This window comes from Gracilinanus agilis, chromosome 4 (genome assembly GCF_016433145.1).
Source record: "Gracilinanus agilis isolate LMUSP501 chromosome 4, AgileGrace, whole genome shotgun sequence".
In the NCBI taxonomy this organism is placed as follows: domain Eukaryota; kingdom Metazoa; phylum Chordata; class Mammalia; order Didelphimorphia; family Didelphidae; genus Gracilinanus; species Gracilinanus agilis.
In genome coordinates, this window is record NC_058133.1 from 233,114,297 (window position 1) to 233,136,726 (window position 22,430).

Below are 22,430 nucleotides of genomic sequence, written 5' to 3' on the forward strand. Positions count from 1 at the left end.
TCACTCAGTAGGTAGACAAAAAGATTCCTCTTATTTTCCATGATTTACTTTGCTCTGTTTAGTAACTCTGTGCATGACTGCTAATTAGTTCCAGTAATGGGAGTGGAAATTATTTTTTCTGGGAAATCCAGCTATATTACTAGGTTATCAAAGGATTAATATTCTCCTGGAGGCAGGACGTGCCCAGTCCTTCATTCTCACATGTTCCCCCCCCCCCCGATAATTTCATATGTTGTCTACAGTTGCACAAAAGGGCATTGCAAAATTTAAGAATGGACAGTATTTTTCATTTAATAAGAATCCTGTGGAATGCAGATGGAGTGGAAGCAGTAAACTAGGAGAGTGGCATTTCAGGAGGGTTTCATCCTGGTGCTTGGATATCAAAGAGAGAAGAAGCTGGCCATGAAAAGATTAAAAGACTGTAGTTAGCCTCTGGGGTCAGGAAATAGGTTGATGAGCTGGCTTATGGCTCAGCATTATGTTTAACCAGATACCCACTAAAGGTGATGTAGGTGTCAAACTCATCACTGAAGATGGCATTCTCTCGCTCCCCCTTGAAGAGCCGTACCCACACCTCATCCTGTTCCTGAAGCTCCAGCATCAGGCTCTGGCTCTGCATGATGCTTCGGTCGCTCACCTGGGCATATAGTATCACCACTTCAGCATCATTCTTCATGATATGGAGATAAGTTTCCTTCTGGTTCCAAGTGTGCACATTGAGGCTAAAGAAGTAGATGCCAGGCACGTAGCAGTAGAATTTACCTGTGAACATGTTGAAGTGACTGTAGAGGTTGACAAATTCCATGTCAAAAATCAGTGTCTGGTAGTAATCATTGCTGTGCAAGGGCTTCTTCCGCCCCACTGAGAAGGCAGCATAGTGGTTCTTACATCGATCTCCAGGAGCCCCCATTGTGCCCTTTTGTCCCTTTGGTCCAACATGACCTCTGGCACCTATTGAACCTGTTTTGCCAAATTTTCCTTGGAGACCTCTCTCTCCTCTGTCACCCTTTTCACCTAAAAAGGGATATAAAAAACATGTGGTATTAAAGTGGTCCACCCATTTGTTTTCACCCCAGGAATTAGGCTTTACTCTCTCTTCCCTTATACTCTCAGCACCTGGTCAAGGATTCCCAGACTAATTCTTCATTCATGGGCCAATCCTGAAAAGCCTAACTTCTACTTCAGCTATCCCAATATTATTTTTAACATCCTGGGCACAGGGATGATTTGATTCCCAAACAATCCATCCAAACAACATCAACCCCAAGGAACTTTTCTATTTTGATCCAAAACCAACAATTTTTTTTTTCTTGAAAGCCCTGGCAAGGAAAAAGGGAACATATGGGTTTGTCCAAAAGCAGCAGTTTCAGTGACCAAGCCCATGGCTCACTTTGAGCGAATTAACTGCAGATGTCGGAGCTCCAGGATCCAGCCTCCTCACCACAAAATCCAGGTCACATGTGTTCCCAGTTAGATTTTGCAGTGTTGTGCAAGGTTATCTGATGTGCGCGGTATTGTGGCGTTCAGGTGGCATTTCAGAAAACAGGCTGGGGAGCACCAAACCTCAAAACAAAGAACAGAGAAACTTGCAGTCAAGAATGCAAGTGTAGGGAGAAGAGACTCAAATTGTCTCTATACATTATTGTTCTGCTCTTATATTATCCTGGGGATTCATCTCCTATCTCAAATCCTGGAGAGTTAATCACAACCTTGCCTAGAATCTCAGGGTAAAGGGAGAGGGTATTTCTTCTCTCCCCTCTAGGCACAGAGTCACCTTACTGCTTTGTAGCCCAACCTGTCCCAGAAGCATTTATCTCCCTTCTCATTAAAGTATTATTTCTCAGCTATGGGCAATGATCTCCTATACTCATTTTTGAAGCATTCAAGACCATCTCCCTGACCTTTTAAGATAGTGATATTTATCTGAGGCATTGGCATTGGCTGGTACATGGGGTAGCCAGAATCACAACACCGGAAACATTTAGAGGCAGAAGACTGTTCTTCCAGACTGGGGTTGCTCTTTTCATGGTCATCTTCAACCCTGAATGAAAAAGGATTACAGAAAAGAAAATGAGACATCCTAACTAAGGAAAACACCTTTCAGTTGTTCCACTAAATAACTTCCATTGGCATGTAGAATGTAGACTGGATTTCAAGTTAGAGTACCTGTGATGAAATCCCAGTTTTGTTAACGTATAATCTTGGACAAATCACTTAATCTCTCTGGACTTCAGTTTCCTCTGCTATGAAAAAAAGGGAGAGTAGGGACTAAGATCCCTTCTAGTTCTAAAGCTATGATTCTGTGAACTTTGGGTATATGATCCCAGCAGTGGCTCATCCCCTTGGCTCCCATGATGTAGCAGTACCTAGTCTTTTCCCAAAGAAGGATGAGTATAAATTTAAATTCTATGCATACTACTCTGTTCCACCCTTCACACCCCAGAAGGGGGCTCCTTTATCCTTTGTTAACCCAAGACATTCAATTCAATCCAACAAATGTTCATTAAGCATCTACATATTACCTTGCAAAGTAGTGTTCTGATATTTGTTCATTAGAAAATAATCAGTGAGAGATGCAAGGTGGTTTGGATGCTATTTATACCTATAGATGGATCAATATTTAAAGAGGCCCGGTATCATCAATCTATCACTTATCTAGTATAGGTCAGGTACTCTGCTAGGTCATACAACAACCAAGATGAAAATGAATCCATTTGGGACTAGAAAGAGTAGTGTTTTGTTTTGTTTTGAATCCCTACTTTCTGTCTTAGAATCAATACAATGTATTTTCTGTGACCAGATTTGAATTTAGGACCTCTTGTCTCCAGGCCTAACCCTCTATCCACTGTGCTATTTAACTGCCCTGTGGGAAGCCAATAAGAGAATAGATAAAAATCTGAGACTCCTCTTTTGACCCCTTTTGTGATCCTTGTGATTTCTTCTTGGAAAGTATTATGGCCTTATTGAAAAGCTTTAAATTCCCATCAAACCTGAATTTAAAGGGTTAACACTGTTAACACAGCAAGGAATGCTGCTGCCTGTTATAGCTAAGGCCAAGATACTCCCCAACTTGGCTTTCTGATAAGAACCTAGTCAAAATTCAGCCTTGGCCTTGGTCTATTCTGAAGCCAATATTTTGTGTTTTGATGTGACATAATTTGTAACTTCTGCGCATCTGCAAGTTTTGCAGGGGTTCTTTTGTGTGAAATGAGTCTTGAAATATATATAATAAACTCTATGCTCCTGGAGCCAGAGCTGGAAGCATGAAGTAAAAGACATTTCCCTTGTCCTGTCCTTATTTCCTCATCAACTAAACTGTCATCAGATTATCAGAGATGATAAAGAGATCTCCACACTGCCCCAAGACTAGAAAAGAGTCTTAGATCTAGTATAACCTCAATTTACAGATGAAGAAACTGAGTCTCAGAAAGGTAAGGCAACTGATTTAAGGTCATACACACATATAGGTGGCAGGTAGTAGTCTGGATATTGAAACCAGGGCTTTTGACTCAAAACCTGGTGTTCTTCCCACTAACATCATGCTACCCACAGTATAATAATAACCCTTTTAAAAATTAAGGACCTGTGTGTGATCTTGTCTAAACACCAGCACAGATTCCATCCCATCCATATCTTAACTAGAGTTACAAAAGGCTCAGAGAGGAAGCAGCTATGGTCACCCAGCTGATCACCTTCAGAGGCTGGATCTACAATCCTGGTTTTCCTGATTTTGAGTTTATGCATTATAACACACTGCCTCTTTTTAACTAGCACAATAAATTTAAGTGTTCTAGAACAAACACATTGCATATGGTTTCTTTATATGGAAAAAACAATAATCAAATAGAAAAATCCTTTCTTGGCTTAGTTTCTCCTTGATCCCACAAGATTTTTTTTTTTAATTAAAGACAAGACACCTCCCAATTCTTACCTCTTTTGCTCTATTGCAATGTTTATATCTTGAAATTGGACAGGCCAGAAAATCATTAGGATCACATATAAGGCAACAGCTTCGTGCTGCCACCTGGTGGTATCCTGCTTAATTGCAAAGAGTCATCTTGGGCCAAGGAAATTTTTGACTAGGTACACTGGATCCCAGCTGGTCCTATACAGACTGAGAAATAGCAGTGTCCTCATTAGACTCAAAGTTTTAGACAAGAGTTATATGATGCCCAGAAAGTGAAATGACATGCCCATAATTTCTTATTTGTTTGTTTCTTTTTTCATCAGATTCATTGTATCTAGGCCTGACCTGACTCTCAATTCTAGATTTTTTTTTTCTTTTTCAAACAGATAATCAAGTCCAGAGGTTGCCTGTATGGCTTTCCTCTGCTGCTTCCCTCTCAGCCAAGTGCAGGTCCTTTTTCCTTTGTCCTTAAAACAGAGCTAAGGAAAAAGTGAGCTCAACTCGTTTATCACTTGAGAGGTAAAAGAAATGAGGTGAGAATTTCAACATAGGGTTTTTTTTTTTAGTCTTACAAGGAACTCAAAGTACCTTATAAATATTATCACAACATCGCAGATAGGTTGGAGTCTACACACCCAGGGCAAGTGGAGAAAGATTCCAAGCTTTTTTCCATGAACAGTGTTCTATAGTTTCACTGCTTTAGAGGAAAATAGAAATTGCAAGAGAACGAGAGGAGACAATGTGGTCCAGTGGAAAAAAAAAATACTAACTTTGGAGTCAGAGGACCTAGATGATGTTAGACAAGTTGCTTTTTGAACCCTAATTTCCTCATCTGTAAAATAAAGGGGTTGGACCAAAACTTCTTGTCCTAAATGTGTGATCCCAACATATGTTCTGGATCCTTCTCCTCTAGAATCATAGGATTCAGGACTAAAAGGGGCCTTAAAGATCACTTAACCCTCTCTTTTTGAAGATGTAGAAACTGAGTCACTGAGCAGTTATGTGATTTATTCAAAGTCATACAAATCAGTAGTGGATCAGGCCTGAAATGCAGATCAACTGACTCCATAATCAATGTTTGTTTCTACTATACCACCACCTTGTTACATTTTCTTATTCCCAGACTGGCAACTTTGGTTCCTTTATGGAGCTATAATAGTTTCTTCAGGGGTCAGAAGAAGCAATCAAGGCATGACCAAAGATGGTAAGGGTTAATTTGAGAATTTAAATTTTTTATTTGCTCTGAGAATATAAAGATAAATAGAAAACAGACCATGCTGTCAATAATGCTTACAATCTAAATAGTAGAGAAAGATAGGTACTTATATAGATAACTCAACTTCCACAAGTAGCCTGGTATAGAGGACAGAGTATTTGTAATGTCCAAATCTGACATAGAAAATCTATACAAGTCACTTAGCCTCCTGGTATCCCAGGCAACTCTAAGAATATATGTCATAAAAGACTAAAAGATTATTCACTTTCAAGATAAGGACACTTTGAGTCACTACCCAGAATGTTTTGAAGATTGCAATGCAGCAGAAAACCTAGGCTTAGAATCCAGGAATTCTGTCTTCGTTAGCCAAGGGCTTTAGACCTAGAAGTTAAGCAACAAACTTGTGAAGCTGGGAGACTTTATTATCAATCTCATGGGTGAGGGTTCGTATTCATAAAATCATAGAATTCAGAGTTATAAGGGCTTGCATAGATCACTTCAGTCCAGATCCTCTTATTTTATAGAGGAAGAAAGTTAAATTCCTAGAGAATAAACAACTCCCAAGGTTATAAGGTAGTAGAAGAATCAGAATTTAAACTCGGGTCCACTGACTCTAAATATAGAACTCTTTTCATTATACCATACCACCAGGAAAAAGAGTTCATCTGATCCTAATTCCCATCCTAATACCAATGCCCCAAATGTCTCACTTTTCAGTGGGATCCGGCAATGGTGATGGTAGATCCTCCAACTTAACCTTTTCCTGAGTCATCTCCTGTTCCTGCTGGGATGGCTGCTTCTGTGATGCCCTGCCCAATGCTGTGTCACATGAGGTGAGAGTCAGCAGCAGGCAAGATCCAAAAATGAACTTGAATTTGTAGGAGCCAATCATTTTTCCTTGTTCTAGGACAGAAAGAAACACACAAGGAGCATCCTGGTTAGAGAGTCAGAATCATAGCAGAAGAAACAATAACTGAGGTGGCCATCCCATATGGGCTCATTTTGACCATAAGAACTATAATGATGGAAACCACAACCTGGGACCTGAGCTCATCTGTTTGAGGCTGAAGAAATGGGACCTGACTAGCTAATTGCTTAGAGTTACAGTCCTCTGCCCAGCACAAGAACAGAAGCCCCTCCAAAACCTTGGAGAATGAGAATGAAACAAATGGAAATTCACATTAGAACTCCATTAACCATTATTATCCAAAGTATTAGATACCCAGTTATTTAGAGGAAGCCAGATATAACAGAATGAGGAAATAGAGCAGAAGCTAGAGCTCCACAGTTTCTTCATCTTCATTTATGTTCAGTTCTTGCACTACTAATTCACAGGGCTGTTGTGACTATAACAAGGAATACTAGGGGAACCTCTAATCTGCTCAGATGGAGCTGAGCATGCATAGATCCAGACAGAAATGTGCTCTGACTCACTGTTGAAGGGCACAGGTAACGAACAGCTTTGTGTGTTCCTGTAATTGGGTGCGATGGTGAAGAAAACTGACAATTGAGCCAGAAGAGTTGCCCTTACAGTACTCTATAAAAGGGCAATTTTTAAAAAAAACTCTTGGATCTTAGTATCAATTCTAATGCAGAAGAGTGGGAAGGGTCAGACAACAGGGGTTAAGTGACTTGCCCAGGATCACACAGTTAGGAACCCAGGTCCATGCAACTCCAGGCTTGACTCTTTATTCACTGTGCTATCTTACTGCCCTAAGAGCAATTTTTAAAAAAGCCAAAGCCTGGCCTCCTGCTCTTTTTGGCTATCCCTTGGATTCCATCAGGGAGAGGTAGGATTTCCCTTTCCTTATCATCACATGCAATGATGACTATACACATATGGCAGCAAGAGTAGGGGCTTGTCTAAAACCAGACCTGAAGTTTCTAGCTCCCTCTTCCTTTCTGTATGTCTTTCCCTGAGCCAAGGTTACTGAAGAGCAATCCTGAGATTTCCACCTTTGTCAATAACCTTGTGAATCTAAAAAGGTTGGGACCTGGTTGTCCAGCAAAAAAATGATTTCCTCAAAGGAGAAAATAGTAGCTACCAAAAGAATTCCGTAGCAAAAAGACTAAGAACATTGAAACCATGTCACATGAGTTACTCAGACTCATCTTAAGTGAATGCAAAAGATCTTTTAAGCATTTCTACAAGGTTGTCTATAATTCCTAGGGGAATATAAAATGGGTGATGGGCTCTTCTTTTATGTCTTAAATATTTGTTAATGGGTACTTATGCTATCCTCTACCCAATATCTACTTTATATATTGAGTATCTAGAAGGCACTAAATTAATTTCTTTAATTTAATGAAGTCTGTAGACATGAGCCATACCTAAATTTTATTTAAAAGATTTTCTGTGGAACTCTAGGTGAGTGTAACTCATGTGAGAAAAACCTTCTCCCCTAGAATTGAAATCTAGATTTGTCTTTATGGAAAGGAGGGTTGTCCCTGGGCCATGGGTAACACAAAGAAAGTGCTATGTGTATTATTCAGGACTATATGTACATGAACTGTTATTACTGGATCCACTTTTCTAAGTGGAAGAAAAATTGCAAGTGAATTTGGAGTCACCCAAGTGGCTAAATCATCCTTTGATTGCACTCGATGTGATACTGGATTATTTTCTCCCATTGTCCCTCTCTAGTAAATTAGGTGGTTAGGAAAGTAGGTACCTTAACTACAATAGTCCTCTAGGGAATTATCTAATATGCCTTCTGAAACATCTAATTTAGAAAGAGTATTCCTGCCCCCTTCAAATGATACTACTCTAATCCAACCTTCATTTCTCTTCTCGTAGCTGCTTTCTTTAAAAGCTTTAGACCTTAAAATCCTTGACAAAGTCTTGAAATGTTCATTATTGAAAGAAGAAGCTATAGAGTGCTTGATGAATTATCCATGGCAGGCCAATTCTTGAATTTAAAATAAGCAAAATTTCATACATATTTTTTGCCTATTCAAAACCTAGGCACCTCAAGGCTCTCTTGAAAAATGTCAAGTTATATAGGATTCTATAGTATGAAGCTAAGCCTAGCTCTGTTGCTTTATAGCACTAACCCTTGTGATTGATAACCTCATAGGGGTCAAAATGACCTGTTATCTCTGATGAAATTCAATGTCTCAGACCTGGATTTACTTAAAGATTCTTAGACTCCTAGAGTTGAAAGGAACAATAGTAGCTAATATCTTTGTTTTAGAGATATAAAACTGAGGTCTAGAAAGTAAGTGATTTGCTGAAGGTCACAAAGCCAGTTGCTGTGTAGTGCAGGTTATCTGAGACAAAGTAAAATAATTAAATTTGCTTACTTATACAATTAAGCTTAGAAATTTTTTTATCTTTAAAAAACTTTTAATATGCAGTATATCTTGCTTTTGCTATAATCACTTGTTCTAATCAATCTGGAGCCAAGTTAACAAGATTATGATATATTCTTTATCACAAACCATACATTCCATTGGACATTTTTTTTAAAAGCCCTTACTGTATATTGGTTCCAATATATGGGCAGAAGATCAACAACAATAGGCAGAAGAGCAACAAGGGCTAGGCATTGGGGTGACTTACCTAGGGTCACAAAGCTAAGAATTGTCTGAGGCCAGATTTGAACCCAGAACTTCCCATTTCTAGGGCTGGCTCTTAAACCATTGAGTCACCGAGCGGCCCCCTGCTCCACTGGATATTAAGCATACCTTTGATTTATATTTTATTTTCTCAAGTCTTACTTTAATTATAGGCCAGAGGTTTTGTGGTGAGTTATATCCTAACCCCTTACCCACATGCAAGTTTAGCTTGTTTTTTGCTCAAAAGGTACTGAAACTTTCCTTGAAACAATTCTCAAAGAACTTAACCTCTGAGGTTCCTGGTACAAAACAGCCACAGGGTGCTTTTTTATGCTTGTCTAGAGGACCACCTTGAACAATTCAGAGGCAAGGTTGTTATTGATCTTTCATTTTCAAAAAGGACTGATGATTTAAGTGAGGCAGAATTACACAAAGTCATTATGCTTACTCTCTTTTCCAGTCATGAAAGTCCAATGGCAAGTCTTCATTGTCTGCCCAAGCTCTCAGCATTCCAGTGTTTGCTTCAGTCACCTTCCTGCTGTTGAATGAATTGTTCTCATCAGTCCATTCTACCAGGGATATCTTCACAAACTTGTTGTAAGACATCCCCCTAACTCCTAAAGCCTGCTGGCTACCTTCAACTTGGTTTTAGCCTGTCAGCTGAGGTGTGGCTAATGCAAATTTGGTTACTGGATGACAGATGAACAACAAAGGTAGATGAGCAGCCCTGGAAACGGTCAGCAAGCCCTCACACCAGAGGTGCTAGTCTTCCCTGAACAACCCACTTATATATAGATCCTACTGCTGCCATCAGAGGCTTCATTCAAATGAAAGTGCGTGTACACACACACACACACACACACTCACTCACTCACTCACTCATTAATATATTTATCTCAATAAGGTCAAGACTTAAAGGTCCCCTGGAAATAAAAAAATCACTCTTAATTTTTTGAGTGGATGTCTAGTGAAGACACTCAAACTTTATAGTGTCATCTGGGTGACTTTGATAATTTTCAGTGAAAAAGTGAATTCTCTCAGTATATAAATTACTCAATTTTTTGTATTATCTTGCCTATTACAAGCAATTTTTTCTTCATAGCAACAGTTAGAAGTTGCTTGCTTGTTTGTTTGTTTGTTTGTTTGTTTGGCATTCACACTATTTCTAGAAATCTATGCCTCACTCTACAGGGAGGAATTAATAACAACCCTTCAAGGTTTTAGGTCCCTCAGAAGGGTTTTCCTTCTTTCCTGCTGATTAATTAGGCTATTTTACCTAACAATAGCTAGTTTGGGGCATTTTTTTTTTTTGGTTATCAACTGCCCTATTTGCACTTTTATATAGCTGATTTTATTGCATTGTGGGCTTGATTGATCCTTGAAACACCAATAATCTTTGCAATACCTCTAACAGTCATTGAAATGTGCTCTTTAAAAGCACAACTTTTTGTACAGTTCCTTTGAGTAATATCCGTTCTTAAAGACTACAGAATTAAAAACACAATAAATAAAAGCAATGCATATGGAACCAAAACCATCAAAAAAGTGACAGAGAACTAACTAAAAATGGGGAAAAAACAAATTCAATCCAGTTGGATCGGGTCAGGATTTTGAGTCAGCCTAAGATTACACTTATAACCATTACTGTTACATAAGGAAATCATATCAAAACTATTGCTCTTTCAGTAATGGACCATAGTTCTCTTGGCTCTTAGTCCAAAACTATTAGGAAAAATTAAGCTTTATCAGAAGGAAATGAAGACGGGCTGCTCGGTAGCACAGTGGATAGAGTTAAGAGGACCTGGGTTCAAATCTGGCCTCAGACACTTCAGAACTGTGTGACCCTGGGCAAGTCACTTAACTGTTTGCTTAGTTCTTTCTCCTCTGTCTTAGAGTTGTTACTAAAATAGAAAGTGTTTTTAAAAAAGGAAATGAAGAGGCAAAAATTGTAAAGGTCTTATATTTGGTTTTTTTTTTAAATCCTTTTATTAATGTCACTATATAACATTGAGATTGCTTTTAGCAGTTTATCCAAGTGAGTTGTGCCCTCCAGAATTTTCACTGTGGGATGACAAATACCTTTTCCAATGACTCTGACATTAGTTCTGAGGTGTGTTTTTTTAATTGTGGTTATTGGAAATTATTTTCATTGTATGTTTAAGGTAAGATAAGATTCTGGAAGATCATCACCTTGAGGATACCTGAACAAACACTACCTAGAGAGATGGGCAAAATTGGCACCTTCAGCTGGGAAAGGATTGATCCTTCATGAACCTCAGGATGAGTCCATTGTTTTTGTTTTACAAATGCAACCATGTCCCTCAGACAAGAAACAAGAACTTAGTGGCTATAATGCAGTATTTTTCTTATGCATTTATCATTTACATATCACAGAAGTAGAAAGAATGATAAACTTCAAATTCCAACTTGGACACTCTTTAACCCACTCCAATCCACCCTCCCATTTAGCCACTTAAAATGATTTTGCCCACACCCAGGTCTGATCATGTCAACCTCATCCCACCCCCTCAACTCAGTAAACTCCAGTGGCTTCCAGTTGCCTCCAGGAACAAATACAAAGTGTTCTGTTTGGCATTCAAAGTCCTTCATAACCTAGCTCCTTCTAACGTTGCTAGTCTTTTTGTAACTTACTCAACACATAACCTTAGAATTGGTGGCCTCCTGGCTGTTCCACAAATAAGACACTTCCATCTTTAGGATCTGGGCATTCTTTCTAGCTGTTCCCCATTACTGGGCACTCTCACTTTTCACTGGAACTATGAACATCTCTGGCTTCCTTTAAGTTCCAGTTAAAATCCCACCTTCTATAAGAAGCCTTCCCCAAACCTTCTTAATTCTGTGTAAGTTTAACACTAGCCTATACCCCCTTCTTTGGCACCCCAAGACAATCTTTGGATTTTAAAAAGAAGAGGTTAATCTTAAAATTGGAGCTACAGTTTGCTTCTTCCATCACCCTCTTCTTGAATAAGAATGCAGATAAATAAAGCCTTTTACTTATCTGTAAACAAGACTCTTCAGATTGTGGGGTAGAGAAAAGTAGGCATGCTGTACTCTTGCTGCCTTTCTAAAGGTCTCCTGACCTCTGGCATATAGAAAACCAGCCTCTTGGCCAGAGTAAGGTCAGAGTCCTACAATCTGAGGGGCTTTGGAAAGAGCCATCAAGAAGAGGATAAATTTGAGCACCAGCAGGAAGCTGGAGCCGTTTTCTTGGGAATCTAGGGCAAGTAGGTGCACTTTTTGGACTAGACCTAGGAGGCTACACTGGCTACACGTGGCTGAAGGCCTTTTCTTTCTCTGGCCTGCTTTTTATTTAATAAATAATTGTAAATAAAGATACAGTCTCCAGAGAATCTTAATCTTAACATTTCTCATGCCTTCCCTCTTAATTATTTCCTATTTATAGCTTGTTATGTATTTGTTTGCATATTGTCTCCTCCATTAGATTGTAAACTCCTTGAGGAGAGAAACTACCTTTTGCCTCTTATTGTATCCCCAGCAGTTAGCACATAATAGGCACTTAATAAATGTTTATTGATTGACTGATGAAGTGACTTGCCTCCATTCATATAAGTGGATGAACCAGATTCCTAAGAGTCAGTTTTGTACTATACTTTACCATACTGCTACACTGAAAGACATTAGGATTCTGATCAATGCAGTAACCAACTGTGACTTGAAAGAACTTTCTTTTGATGGAGTGGGACTATTCTGAATTGCCCCTGAGTTGGGATGGAGAAAGATTATCTCCCACTTGACCATGGCAGAGGTGAGCTCATAGCCACCTTGATTTTGTCTCTTTTGACTTGTTCCTGATCTTAGCTGAAAAAGCATTATGAAATAGAAGTGTCTAAGAGGCCTTGTGTGTTTGGGAAATCCAGGGATCCCCCTGGCAGTCAGTGTTGAATGGTGGCAGTAGATTGCCCACTAATGAATGACACTGGTGAAAGTGCTTACAACAGCAGCTTCAGCGAGTATGTCGTCTTATTGTAGAGAGAAGTTCCAGCTATGGCTCCTGGAAAGTCACTGACCATGGTAACCTAAGAGAGTTACACGTAAGAGAAACTTCATGAGGACTCAACAAGGGGAGAAAAGGATTTCCAGGGCCAGGAGTTAGGAGGTACCCCTTCATCACATATGTTCTCCATATGGATACCTTGCTTTCATTATACTTTAAGATGGAGCTAATTCTCCTTATATACTTTATGCACATTTATGGCAAAGTGAATCCCAAAGTTATAGAGAAATATTTTGTACCACCTGTTCTTGTTCTAACTTCTCAGTTGTGAAGATGGGATTAATACTACCCTGCCTATTTTTAGATTAAATCACCAAAAGTGTAAACATCCCACTTAATTCTCAAGTGGGAGAGGTCTGTGACCCACATGTGCAAGAGTGGGTGACAAATCAGAATCGACTGACTGCCCCTTGGGCAGTCCTAAGCAAAGTCTTTGTTGTGGTTGGTACACGTAAAATGGGAGGAAGGAACAGGAAGTGACAAAAGAAATGGACTTGAAATTGCTTTGAAATTTTGAAAACTTGAAAAAGAAATGGTCTTAAAAGAAATTGCAAGAACTTCTGGGCTCAGTCTCTTCGGCCTTGAACTGGACCTGGAGGAGCTCTGGCTGAGGACCTTGGACTGCTTTATTTTTCTCCTTAGAATTACTCATGGGTGAGTGAAAAAAGGCTGACTCCCTTCCTTAGCTCTGGAGGGGCCCCCTGATTGAGAGGAGGCCTCATGGCTAAAACCCTTGTTAATTGACCTTTAGGCTCTGGCTGGAACCTCTGGAGCCCTGCTGGATGGAATAAAGCCAGGGCTTGAACACATAATCTAGCTCATTAAGCTAGATCTCTTACTCTGCCCTCTTCTCATTTCTCTACTTTCATTCCCTCCTTATATTTTACAAATAAATTGCTAAAAAATCATTTGGAATTGATATATATTCATTTCCTGGTGACCACCGCTTTGAATATTCAGTCCAACCATAAATTTTCCCCCTTTACTCAGTAAAGATATTTTCTAAAAACTAATTCAGTCTTGTTGGTTGGCTCCAAAGCAGAAGGATGATAAGGGTAGGCAATGAAAGTCAAGTAACTTGCCCAGGGTCACACAGCTGGGAAGTGTCTGAGGCCAGATTTGAACCTAGGACCTCCCATCTCTAGGCCCGACTCTCACTCCACTGAGCTACCCAGCTACCCCTGTTCCATAGATTCTTAAGATTTGTTAATAAGGAAAATTCCCCTGGGTTGGGAGTCTTGCCAATTCTTTAGGGTCATGCCCATCTTTCCAAAGTAACAACATTCCTTTGGATGTATGAGTAGGAAAAAGAAACATTATATCATTATCCAAGAACATGGTCCTTCTCTAGAAAGGAACTGCTTTACATGGTCACTAGCAGTTTTCTTCCTTCAATAGCATGTTGTTTTCCTCCTGCCCATTCAATATTTAGCTGATAGTACTAAAGAAATAATAGGATTGGCATATGTACAATATGCCTATCTGTGAGTCAGACTCTTCTTGCTATCGAGGTCTCCTTGATATATATCCATCCAGTAGATTTTGCACTAAGGTAGCTCTAGGTAATTCAGCAGGACTCAACCCCCAAGTCTTTCCATCTGCCTTGAACATTAATAAATATTCCCATACTAGAAAGCTTAGTTTTTCTGCCGCTTCAAGAGGCCTCTTGAATTCAGATTTGAGGGCAAGAAAAAGGAATATATAACCATGCCCCCGATGGTTAAAGACACAAGGATATTGGAATTCTCTAACATAAGGGGGAGAGGTAATCTTTTCAGTAGTTCTTTCCTTCTCCCCTAGAGAGTTCATTAATCACACTAATTGTTCATCAAACTGAAGGAGGTGAAGAAAGGGAGAACAGCTTCCAGTTGATGGGTGATGACTGCCCATTTAATATATAATTCTGCTGCTGCACATAACCCAACTTTTGCATTGTTCTAAAGGGTTTGGCCATTGGACTAGGCAGGCAGGGATGGAGAGGTTTGGGGAGGTGGAGGTTTTTTTGGTTTTTAGTCATTAAAGTTTCCTAAACTCTAAAGGACTTTGGATTTAACCTTGCATTTAGCCCACAGAACCACTGACTCTGACCTTAGGAAGGTACTTGTGGATAAATGAAAATGGAAGCCAGAGCAAATTGAAGGAATGAAGATTAGTAAAATGAAAAAGGAAGCTGCCACAATGGGAGAGATACATTCAAGTTACAATCTGGAGTAGTTTCATGATTACCTGTTGAAAAGCAATCTGATCTCGTGCTATGACTAGGCTCCTGTAAGAGGAGCAACCTCAGAGACTTACAGCTTTAGAGTGAGGAGAGCTTGCTGATGGGTTACAACTGTGGGGCTGGTTTTTCTAAGAGGATGTTGACCTAATTTGGGTTTTCTGGTCACCATGATGGGTGAAGTCTCATGGTCAGGTAGTCAGATAGCATAATGAAGAACCAAATCACAATATTGACGGTGGGGAAGTGGGGGCATTTCTGAACCTTAAATAACCACTAAACTGTATAAAAAAACTATTCTGTGTCAGAGGTTTTTGGTTACTGAGGGCCCATAGACCCCTATTATTGGTAACCACTAGCCTTGCCAATAAATAGATTTTCTCATTATCACAGATTTATTGCTACAGGACTCCCTTTCTAATCACTGACCTTTCTAGTCAAAGTGCTTGTCCTTTTTTTCCGGTCCAAGTGGGCATTCTTGTTTGTTTCTTACTTGTTATTTCTAGTTTGGAATTTATTTACTAACCATAAAACCCTGTTGAACAGCAGAAATGCTAAGCGCAGTATGTTTTATTTACTGATTACAAAAGAGAAGATAAGAGATGGTATTCCCTCTTTTTAAATGACTGAAATATTTGATCCAAACATGTGGATGACTATGACATTGGGAATGAACCATTAGGATAAAGCATTAGGGTAAACCAGTGGGTAAGCCATTAGGGTAAACCAATGGTGTTTAGCAACCAGCTCTTTGGCAGAATGTACATAGGACACATTTTTAAGTTTAATCTGAATTATTTACCTCTTGTTCCATCAATTTCCTAAGTCTAGACAATCAACCAAACAATAACTGAAGATTTCATTGGTAGCATTTGCTGATTTCTGAAGTATAAATGCTCACACTAAAAACTGAACAGTAAATGTTGATTTCTGCATATTCCTGATGGGGACCTAGAATTGGACTGTTCCAAGCCTGGCAAAGAATTCTAAACTCGAAGTCTGCTGGCATAAAAATGTATGCTGGTACTTACCCCAAACTGTGAGTGAGCAAAATACAGGCATTTTCCCTCTTTTCTTTTTTTTTCCTTCTGGCAACAGATATTTGGCACACAGAGTTTTAAAAATAAGACAAGATTCCATAAAATACTCAGGAGAAGAAAGTTAGCCCTCAGAGGGGGAAATAAGCAGGAGAAAAGCTCTACATACAGGAAAGGAGTAGGGAGTGATTTGCCTGAGTGTAACCAGAGAGATCCTTTAGCTCAGGAGATGACTGACAGCTCATTCTTCCTTGCTCACCAGTACCACCTGGTGGCTTTATATACATACATACATATATACATGCATGTATATATACAACATACATGTGCATGTGAGTGTGTGTACTATATATACAAATAATTGCCTTGTCTCAGCAAGAAAATTGAGAAATTCTGGCCAAAGAGACTTTGAGGTTTTGAAATCAGTATCCCTCTCTGAATCTTCCTCTCTTTCAGTTTCAAAAAAATTCTCTATCTGTACAAAAGGAATGATTAGTTGAGATGAGGATGTGGGACAGGAGTTTCTTTTTAGAACTATTCATTATAAGACTCTGGGGAGGGAGAGGATACTCTTGAGCTGATTGCTAGCTTGTCAACCAATGGTTTCCTTCCGTCTAGTCTGGTCTATAAGCAAATATGAAAGAGGAAGGAAAAATGGTCTTGTAAATACTCGATGTGGCCCCAAAAAGGGTCTAAGAAAAAATCCTCCCTATGTTATAAAGTCACCACTTTCTCCTACTGAAATTTCATCCTGTTGGAATCAGAAGCCTCCACAGTAGACGGTGAGTCTATTCTCTCAAAGCACTGAGGAGAATATGGACAGCATGAGATTCTAAGGACCAACACTGATCTCACTTGTTAGAATGAACTCTGTCAGCTCTGCAGACCAGTTTGGCTTCCTACCCTATTATTCCATCCCAGTAGAAACACCAATTTTCTCTGGTAAAAAAGATGTCCTCACATTACCTTTGAGCTTTACGCTCTCAAGCAGCTGCTGTACTTTCTACCAGAGAAATCCATGTGTTGGATATGGGATAAGGAAGAGAAAATTTCTGATGAAACTGTTGGAGACAAGGTATATTTCTGCCATCTCTATGCCCCTGTCAGTAGCTGGTAATACTTTGAGACCTTTTGGTCCCAAACCAAAGGGTAGTAAAGGACTTGGTTATTTATATAACTTTATGTCTCCAGAACTCTACTAGGATTACTTATTGATTGATTGATACCAGGAACAAATAGTTTTGACCAGCTCTTCTAAGACTTGGATCCTCCCTATCCTCCAACCCCCACAACTTCCAACCACCACCAAGTGAAGCTATGCAGAAAACAGAATTTTATTTTATTTCTAACTGTATATAATATATAAATCGATTATGTACCCCAGCCACATAACAAAAACAGTTGATAGGACTTGCTTCTTATCTTCTAAGCATGTCCTACTAAAAGCCCTGGATCTAGTAAGCATCAAATATCACTTGTCAATGTAACAATAATCAATAAGAAAGATCCAATTAAGAGCTACCAGGTTGTACCCTAACATCTCCAAATTCTTGGCTCTTGAGGATGTGGCAATAGGTCTAATTTTGTCTCATTAAAGATATAGGAAGTATGACAAATTAGGTGGCTCAGGGGATAGAGTGCTGGGCCTCATAAACATAGTTTAAATGTGGCCTCAGACACTTACTAGTTGTGTGACACTAGGCAATTTGCTTAGTCTCTTCTTGCCTCAGTTTCTCATCTGTAAAATAAGGATAATATAGCACCTACTTTTCAGGGTTGTAAAGATCAGATGAGATAATATTTATAATGAAAAATTATAAATTTAGCACAATGCTTAGCACACAATAAGTGTTTCTAAATGCTTATTTCCTTCCTTCCTTCCTTCCTTCCTTCCTTCCTTTCTCTTATTTTCATTCTATCTGACTTATTCAATTTGGGACCATAATATCCCTTTGTTCTTAAGTAGACTTTTCTCTCCTTTTTCCATGCAGACCCTGTGGAAAAAATAGAACACTTCAACCCCTGGGTCATAACAATCCTTTGCTCTTCTTCTTTCTGCACAAGCAATAAGCAGAGTATAGATCCATGTAATGAGCTTGGGAGTTGGCATTGTGCATCAGTTTGTTCTCAGGGCAAATTTTTATCTGAAGATGATACAGGAATGAACATAAATACAAATCATCCTGGAACTCAAACGACACCTCTTATATTTTCTTATATAACACCCCCAAAGTCTCTGTGGGTTCTAGGATCAATCTCCCTCCTCCCTAGTTGGAGGAAGAGTATACAAACCAGGCCAGGTCCCCAGATTAAGTATCTGGGATAAGCAATGAGAGCTACTGAGGTTGCTGGAGAGCACCCAGAGATAAGCAACCAGGATGGCAAAGGGCCTTAAGGTCATGTCTTTAAGAAATGCATTGAAGGACTTGATTAAAAATTAAAAATACATATTTTAAAGGAGAACATGATATGCTGCCAAGAGAAAGCCCTACAAAAATAGAAGCTAACTGAAGGCAAAGACTGTTTTTCTTTTTTTTCCTTTATATCTCCAGTCTCTAATATCTTGCAAATAGTAGACATGTAGTATGGTGAAAAAGATGACAGAAAGGTAAAAGGCCAAAAAGAGAAGCAGGAAGGTGCCAGAAGATAAATTCCACAGATTTTATAGGGCCAGTTCACTTTAGAGAGTACAGTAAGTCCCCAGATGGCTATGGCTACTTTTATTAAATACTGATTGTTTCGATGTCTCACCCCTCTGGCACTTATCAGCAATGTGAGCTTGGTCAAGTCAATATGAAAGCAATATTATAACCTTGTTGTTTAGGCAGGTCTAGTTTTCACCCCTGAGCCATGACTGGTCCAGAGAACTAAGGCTAGAGCCAATGACATGACTTTGGAATTGCCTAGCACTTAAAAAAAAAACAGCCTTCAAGGAGTCGGTACCCTACTGCCACGTAAGCTGACACACCTTTCTGACCCCAAATACCCTCTGACAAGACGCATCTCTAGAGATACAAGAGATACAATATCTACTGAACCAGTGCTGTATGCTTGCTGAGTGTCCCCTGCACACTGTTCTTAAGTAAACTTCTTTTTGGTGTCAGATGACCAATAAATATTCCATTTCCTTCCAATCCCTCACCTGAACAACTGGACCAGCCCTGGCCCAGAATGTCAGTTTCCTCATCTATAAGATTTAATAAAATCTGGGCTTTCTGCGTCATAGGATTGGTGTGTAATAAGTGCTTTGTAATATTATTATTATTAAAAGTTGGTATTATTTTTTTCAAAAACCCTTACCTTCTGACTTAATATCAATTCTAAGACAGAAGAGTGGCAGGGGCTAAGCAATCAGGATTAAGTGACTTGCCCCAGGTCACAGAGTTAGGAAGTATCTGAGGCCAGATTTGAACCTAACTAACTCCAGTGCTGGCATTCTATCCATTGTGCTACCTAGCTGCCTCCAAAGTTGATATTATTGTTTTTATTATTATTATTAAAAGAGACATAGTTCTCAGTCTTGCAGAGATCATATCCTAAGTGAATAACACCAGAATGAAGATCTAGCAATTTACCTAATATCACCCCAAGCATACCTGGGATACCCATATTTTTGCATAGTTCAAGTGTATATTTTTTTGTCAGAATTCACTTTAAACTTTTTCATAGGAAAGACACAGTACAGTATTAGGATTAGACTTGGATTCAGGAAAAGCTGGGTACAAAATTCAGTTTGAGAATTTGGATCATTGAAATCTTATAGAAAATGGATACTTTTATAATATAATACAAATGCATTGAATAAATGTCAGTCAGGTTTGTTTTTATATCTCATTTATTTGTTTATATTCTAAAATCCTTACCTTCTCTCTTAAAATCAATACCGTATATTGGTTCTAAGGCAGAATTTTGGTAAGTGTTAGGCAATAGGCACTAAGTGACTTGCCCAGAGTCACACAGCTAGCAATTGTCTGGGGCCAAATTTGAATCCAGGACCTCCTGTCTCTGAGCCTGGCTTTCAATCCACTGAGCTACCTATCTGTCTCCTCATTTATTTTCAAGAGTTGTGGTTAAAAGGAAAAAAAAAGTCCTACTGGGGTTGAAAGATTATTGTAATGATAGCCTTTAAATGCTAATAATAAATTACTTTTTTTAAAAAGCTCCGCCTTAACTGTATATGATCATGGCAAGGTCATTTTAATTCTCTTATTTTCCTCAGCTACAAAATGAAAGCATCCTCCAAACTCCAGACTCCAAAAACATAAAGGACAACAGGAATGATATACATCTCATCCCAATTCCCACATGATTTTTGTCTCTCCTAATAGTTCTCTATATTTTGAAAGCTTTTTGTTTTAGGAAGTTTGGAAATTATAGGTATTTGATATAGTGACATGCTTTTTAAACATTGTTGTTATGGGTTTTTTGGGGGGGGGTCCCCAACCCTTACCTTCCATCTTGGAATCAATACTAAGTATTGGTTCCAAGGCAGAAGAATGGTAAGGGCTGTGTAAATAGAAATTAGCTCTATCCCATTAATAGTCAAAAATCTACCCAACACAGGCGTGCTAATGATGTCACTCCCACCTCCCTTAGTGGGGAGGGGAGACGAGTTACCCACACGTGACAATAAGTAACAAATCAAGAATAAGGGACTGCCCTTTGGGCAGTCCAAATCAATGTAGAAACTGCCATTTGTCCATTTGAATTAGAGGTGGACCACAGGAAGTGATGAAAGACACATTCTCTTTAAGTAAGTTAGTGAACTTCCTGTAGGGAGTTGGCGTCTGGAACTGGAAGAAGAAGCATCTCCTGAGACCACAGACAGATTACACTCTGTATTGTCACGTGGGTAAGTTAGGCTGGCTTCCTTGGCCTAGTTGGCCAATTCTAAACTCTGCCTATCCGGCTGTTGGGCCTTGCGGCTTACAGCTTCATTTATTTAGACTTCTAACCTCCCTCTTCTCTTTATCACTACTCACCTTCCTGATTGTAAATAAACTCCTCAACCCGATGCTGACTTGGGTCTGATTTAATTACGGAATCAACCTGAATTGTTGATTCCTGGCGGCCACATAATTTTAATATATAAATATAATAACTAAATTTTAATTCTTACATTATTGGCTGACCACTCGGTCTCTCGAATTCCCTCAATCTTTCTGAATTTTCTTGAATTCTTCTTTATACCTATCCTTAAGTCAGCCTTCTCACGGCACGCCGTGGAGCTTCGGTCGATATAAAGCTGCTAGATTGGTGAGATCAAAAAACCTGGGGACCCTGAAAATTTAGCTAGGTTGCCTTTTTGTCTTAAGGGAAGAACTAAGCCTAGTAGGAGGCCTTGGCCACACCTGGGAAGGACTGCTCAGTTCTCCTAGCCAGGCCAGAAGCACACCTGAATAAGATTTAAAAGCAGCCAAATAGAAGCAGGAGGCACTAGACTTATTTAGTAGAATTAGGGAGGGTAAATTTTTTTTTAGGCTACAAATAGGCTTAAACTCTGTTCTATTTCAAACCGTACTTTTAGTTTTAAAAATCTTTAGAAAAAGCAAAAGCCTGGTGGGGCCAGCTAGAATTTAAAAAGCCATTTTTCTTTTTCCCCCCACAGTAGAAGGCACATAACTTTAAAGAAAAGAAATTTTTCAGACCTTTACAATCTGAATAGAGCCTCCCAGAACCAAAATTAGCTTTTGAAAGACACTCCCAACTTTTGCCTCAGGCAAAAAAGCCCTGGCTACCCTCAAAGAGCTTTATCTCTAGTACTCAGCCTCAGGCTATAGCTTTTGTCCTCAGCCAGGCAGGAACAAAAGGAAGTCTTAACCCAAAACAATACAACTAGTTCTATAGCCCAACCCTTAGTAAGAGGAAGGCCTTGCCCACTAGTGATATCTACTGTGAGTAAGAATGTGGGGGTTTCGAAGCATTACTGCGGAAATATATACTAGAATGCAAACTATAAGACTCTGGTTCCAGTCCATAGCATGGACTGTTACGTTGATTTGTTTTGGAACAGGAACAACAGAAAATACACTTACAGGATTGTTTGATGCACTGTATGTAGGTGTGATAGTAAGTGTGATAATACTCATAGTAGGCGGAATAGTTTATCTTTACTTCTCTCAAAAGAAACTGTCAGAGAAGCTGGATGACACTAACTCAGAGAGATTTAGTAAGATAGAGAAGGAAATAGGAAATATAACAGAGAAGCTGGATGACACTAAATCAGAGAGATTTAGTAAGATGGAGAAGAGAATGGAGAATATGGAGGAAGGCCTAGAGCAACTGCTAGCTTATATAAAAAACCATGCTAAGCATTTAAGAAGGAGGAAACAGTTTATAAAAAAGTTCCAACAAAAGAGAGAATTATTCCTCAATAGTTCCGCCTTCGAGGATTCCTCCTATGAAAGCGCTCCTGACACACCCTCTCCTCAGCCCATCCCCCCTCCCCAACCCCTACT

At 39.2% G+C, this 22,430-nt stretch overlaps 1 protein-coding gene across 4 annotated transcripts in view; it reads right to left on the reverse strand.

Moving 5' to 3' along the window:
* Positions 1-310: 310 nt before the first annotated feature.
* C1QTNF1 (C1q and TNF related 1) overlaps positions 311-22,430 on the reverse strand; it is a 35,997-nt gene continuing 13,877 nt past the window's right edge. For 2 of the 4 annotated variants that reach the window (XM_044671973.1, XM_044671974.1), the window contains exons 2-5: positions 15,967-16,023; positions 5,834-6,026; positions 1,902-2,041; positions 311-1,014 (exon numbers count right to left, since the gene is read on the reverse strand). In XM_044671973.1, the coding sequence (XP_044527908.1) occupies positions 464-1,014; positions 1,902-2,041; positions 5,834-6,026; positions 15,967-15,997 (915 nt within the window). In that variant the 5' untranslated portion in view covers positions 15,998-16,023 and the 3' untranslated portion in view covers positions 311-463. Of the gene's footprint in view, positions 1,015-1,901; positions 2,042-5,833; positions 6,027-9,129; positions 9,220-15,966; positions 16,024-22,430 lie in introns of all 4 variants that reach the window. The other 2 variants (XM_044671972.1, XM_044671975.1) reach the window with 2 other exon arrangements.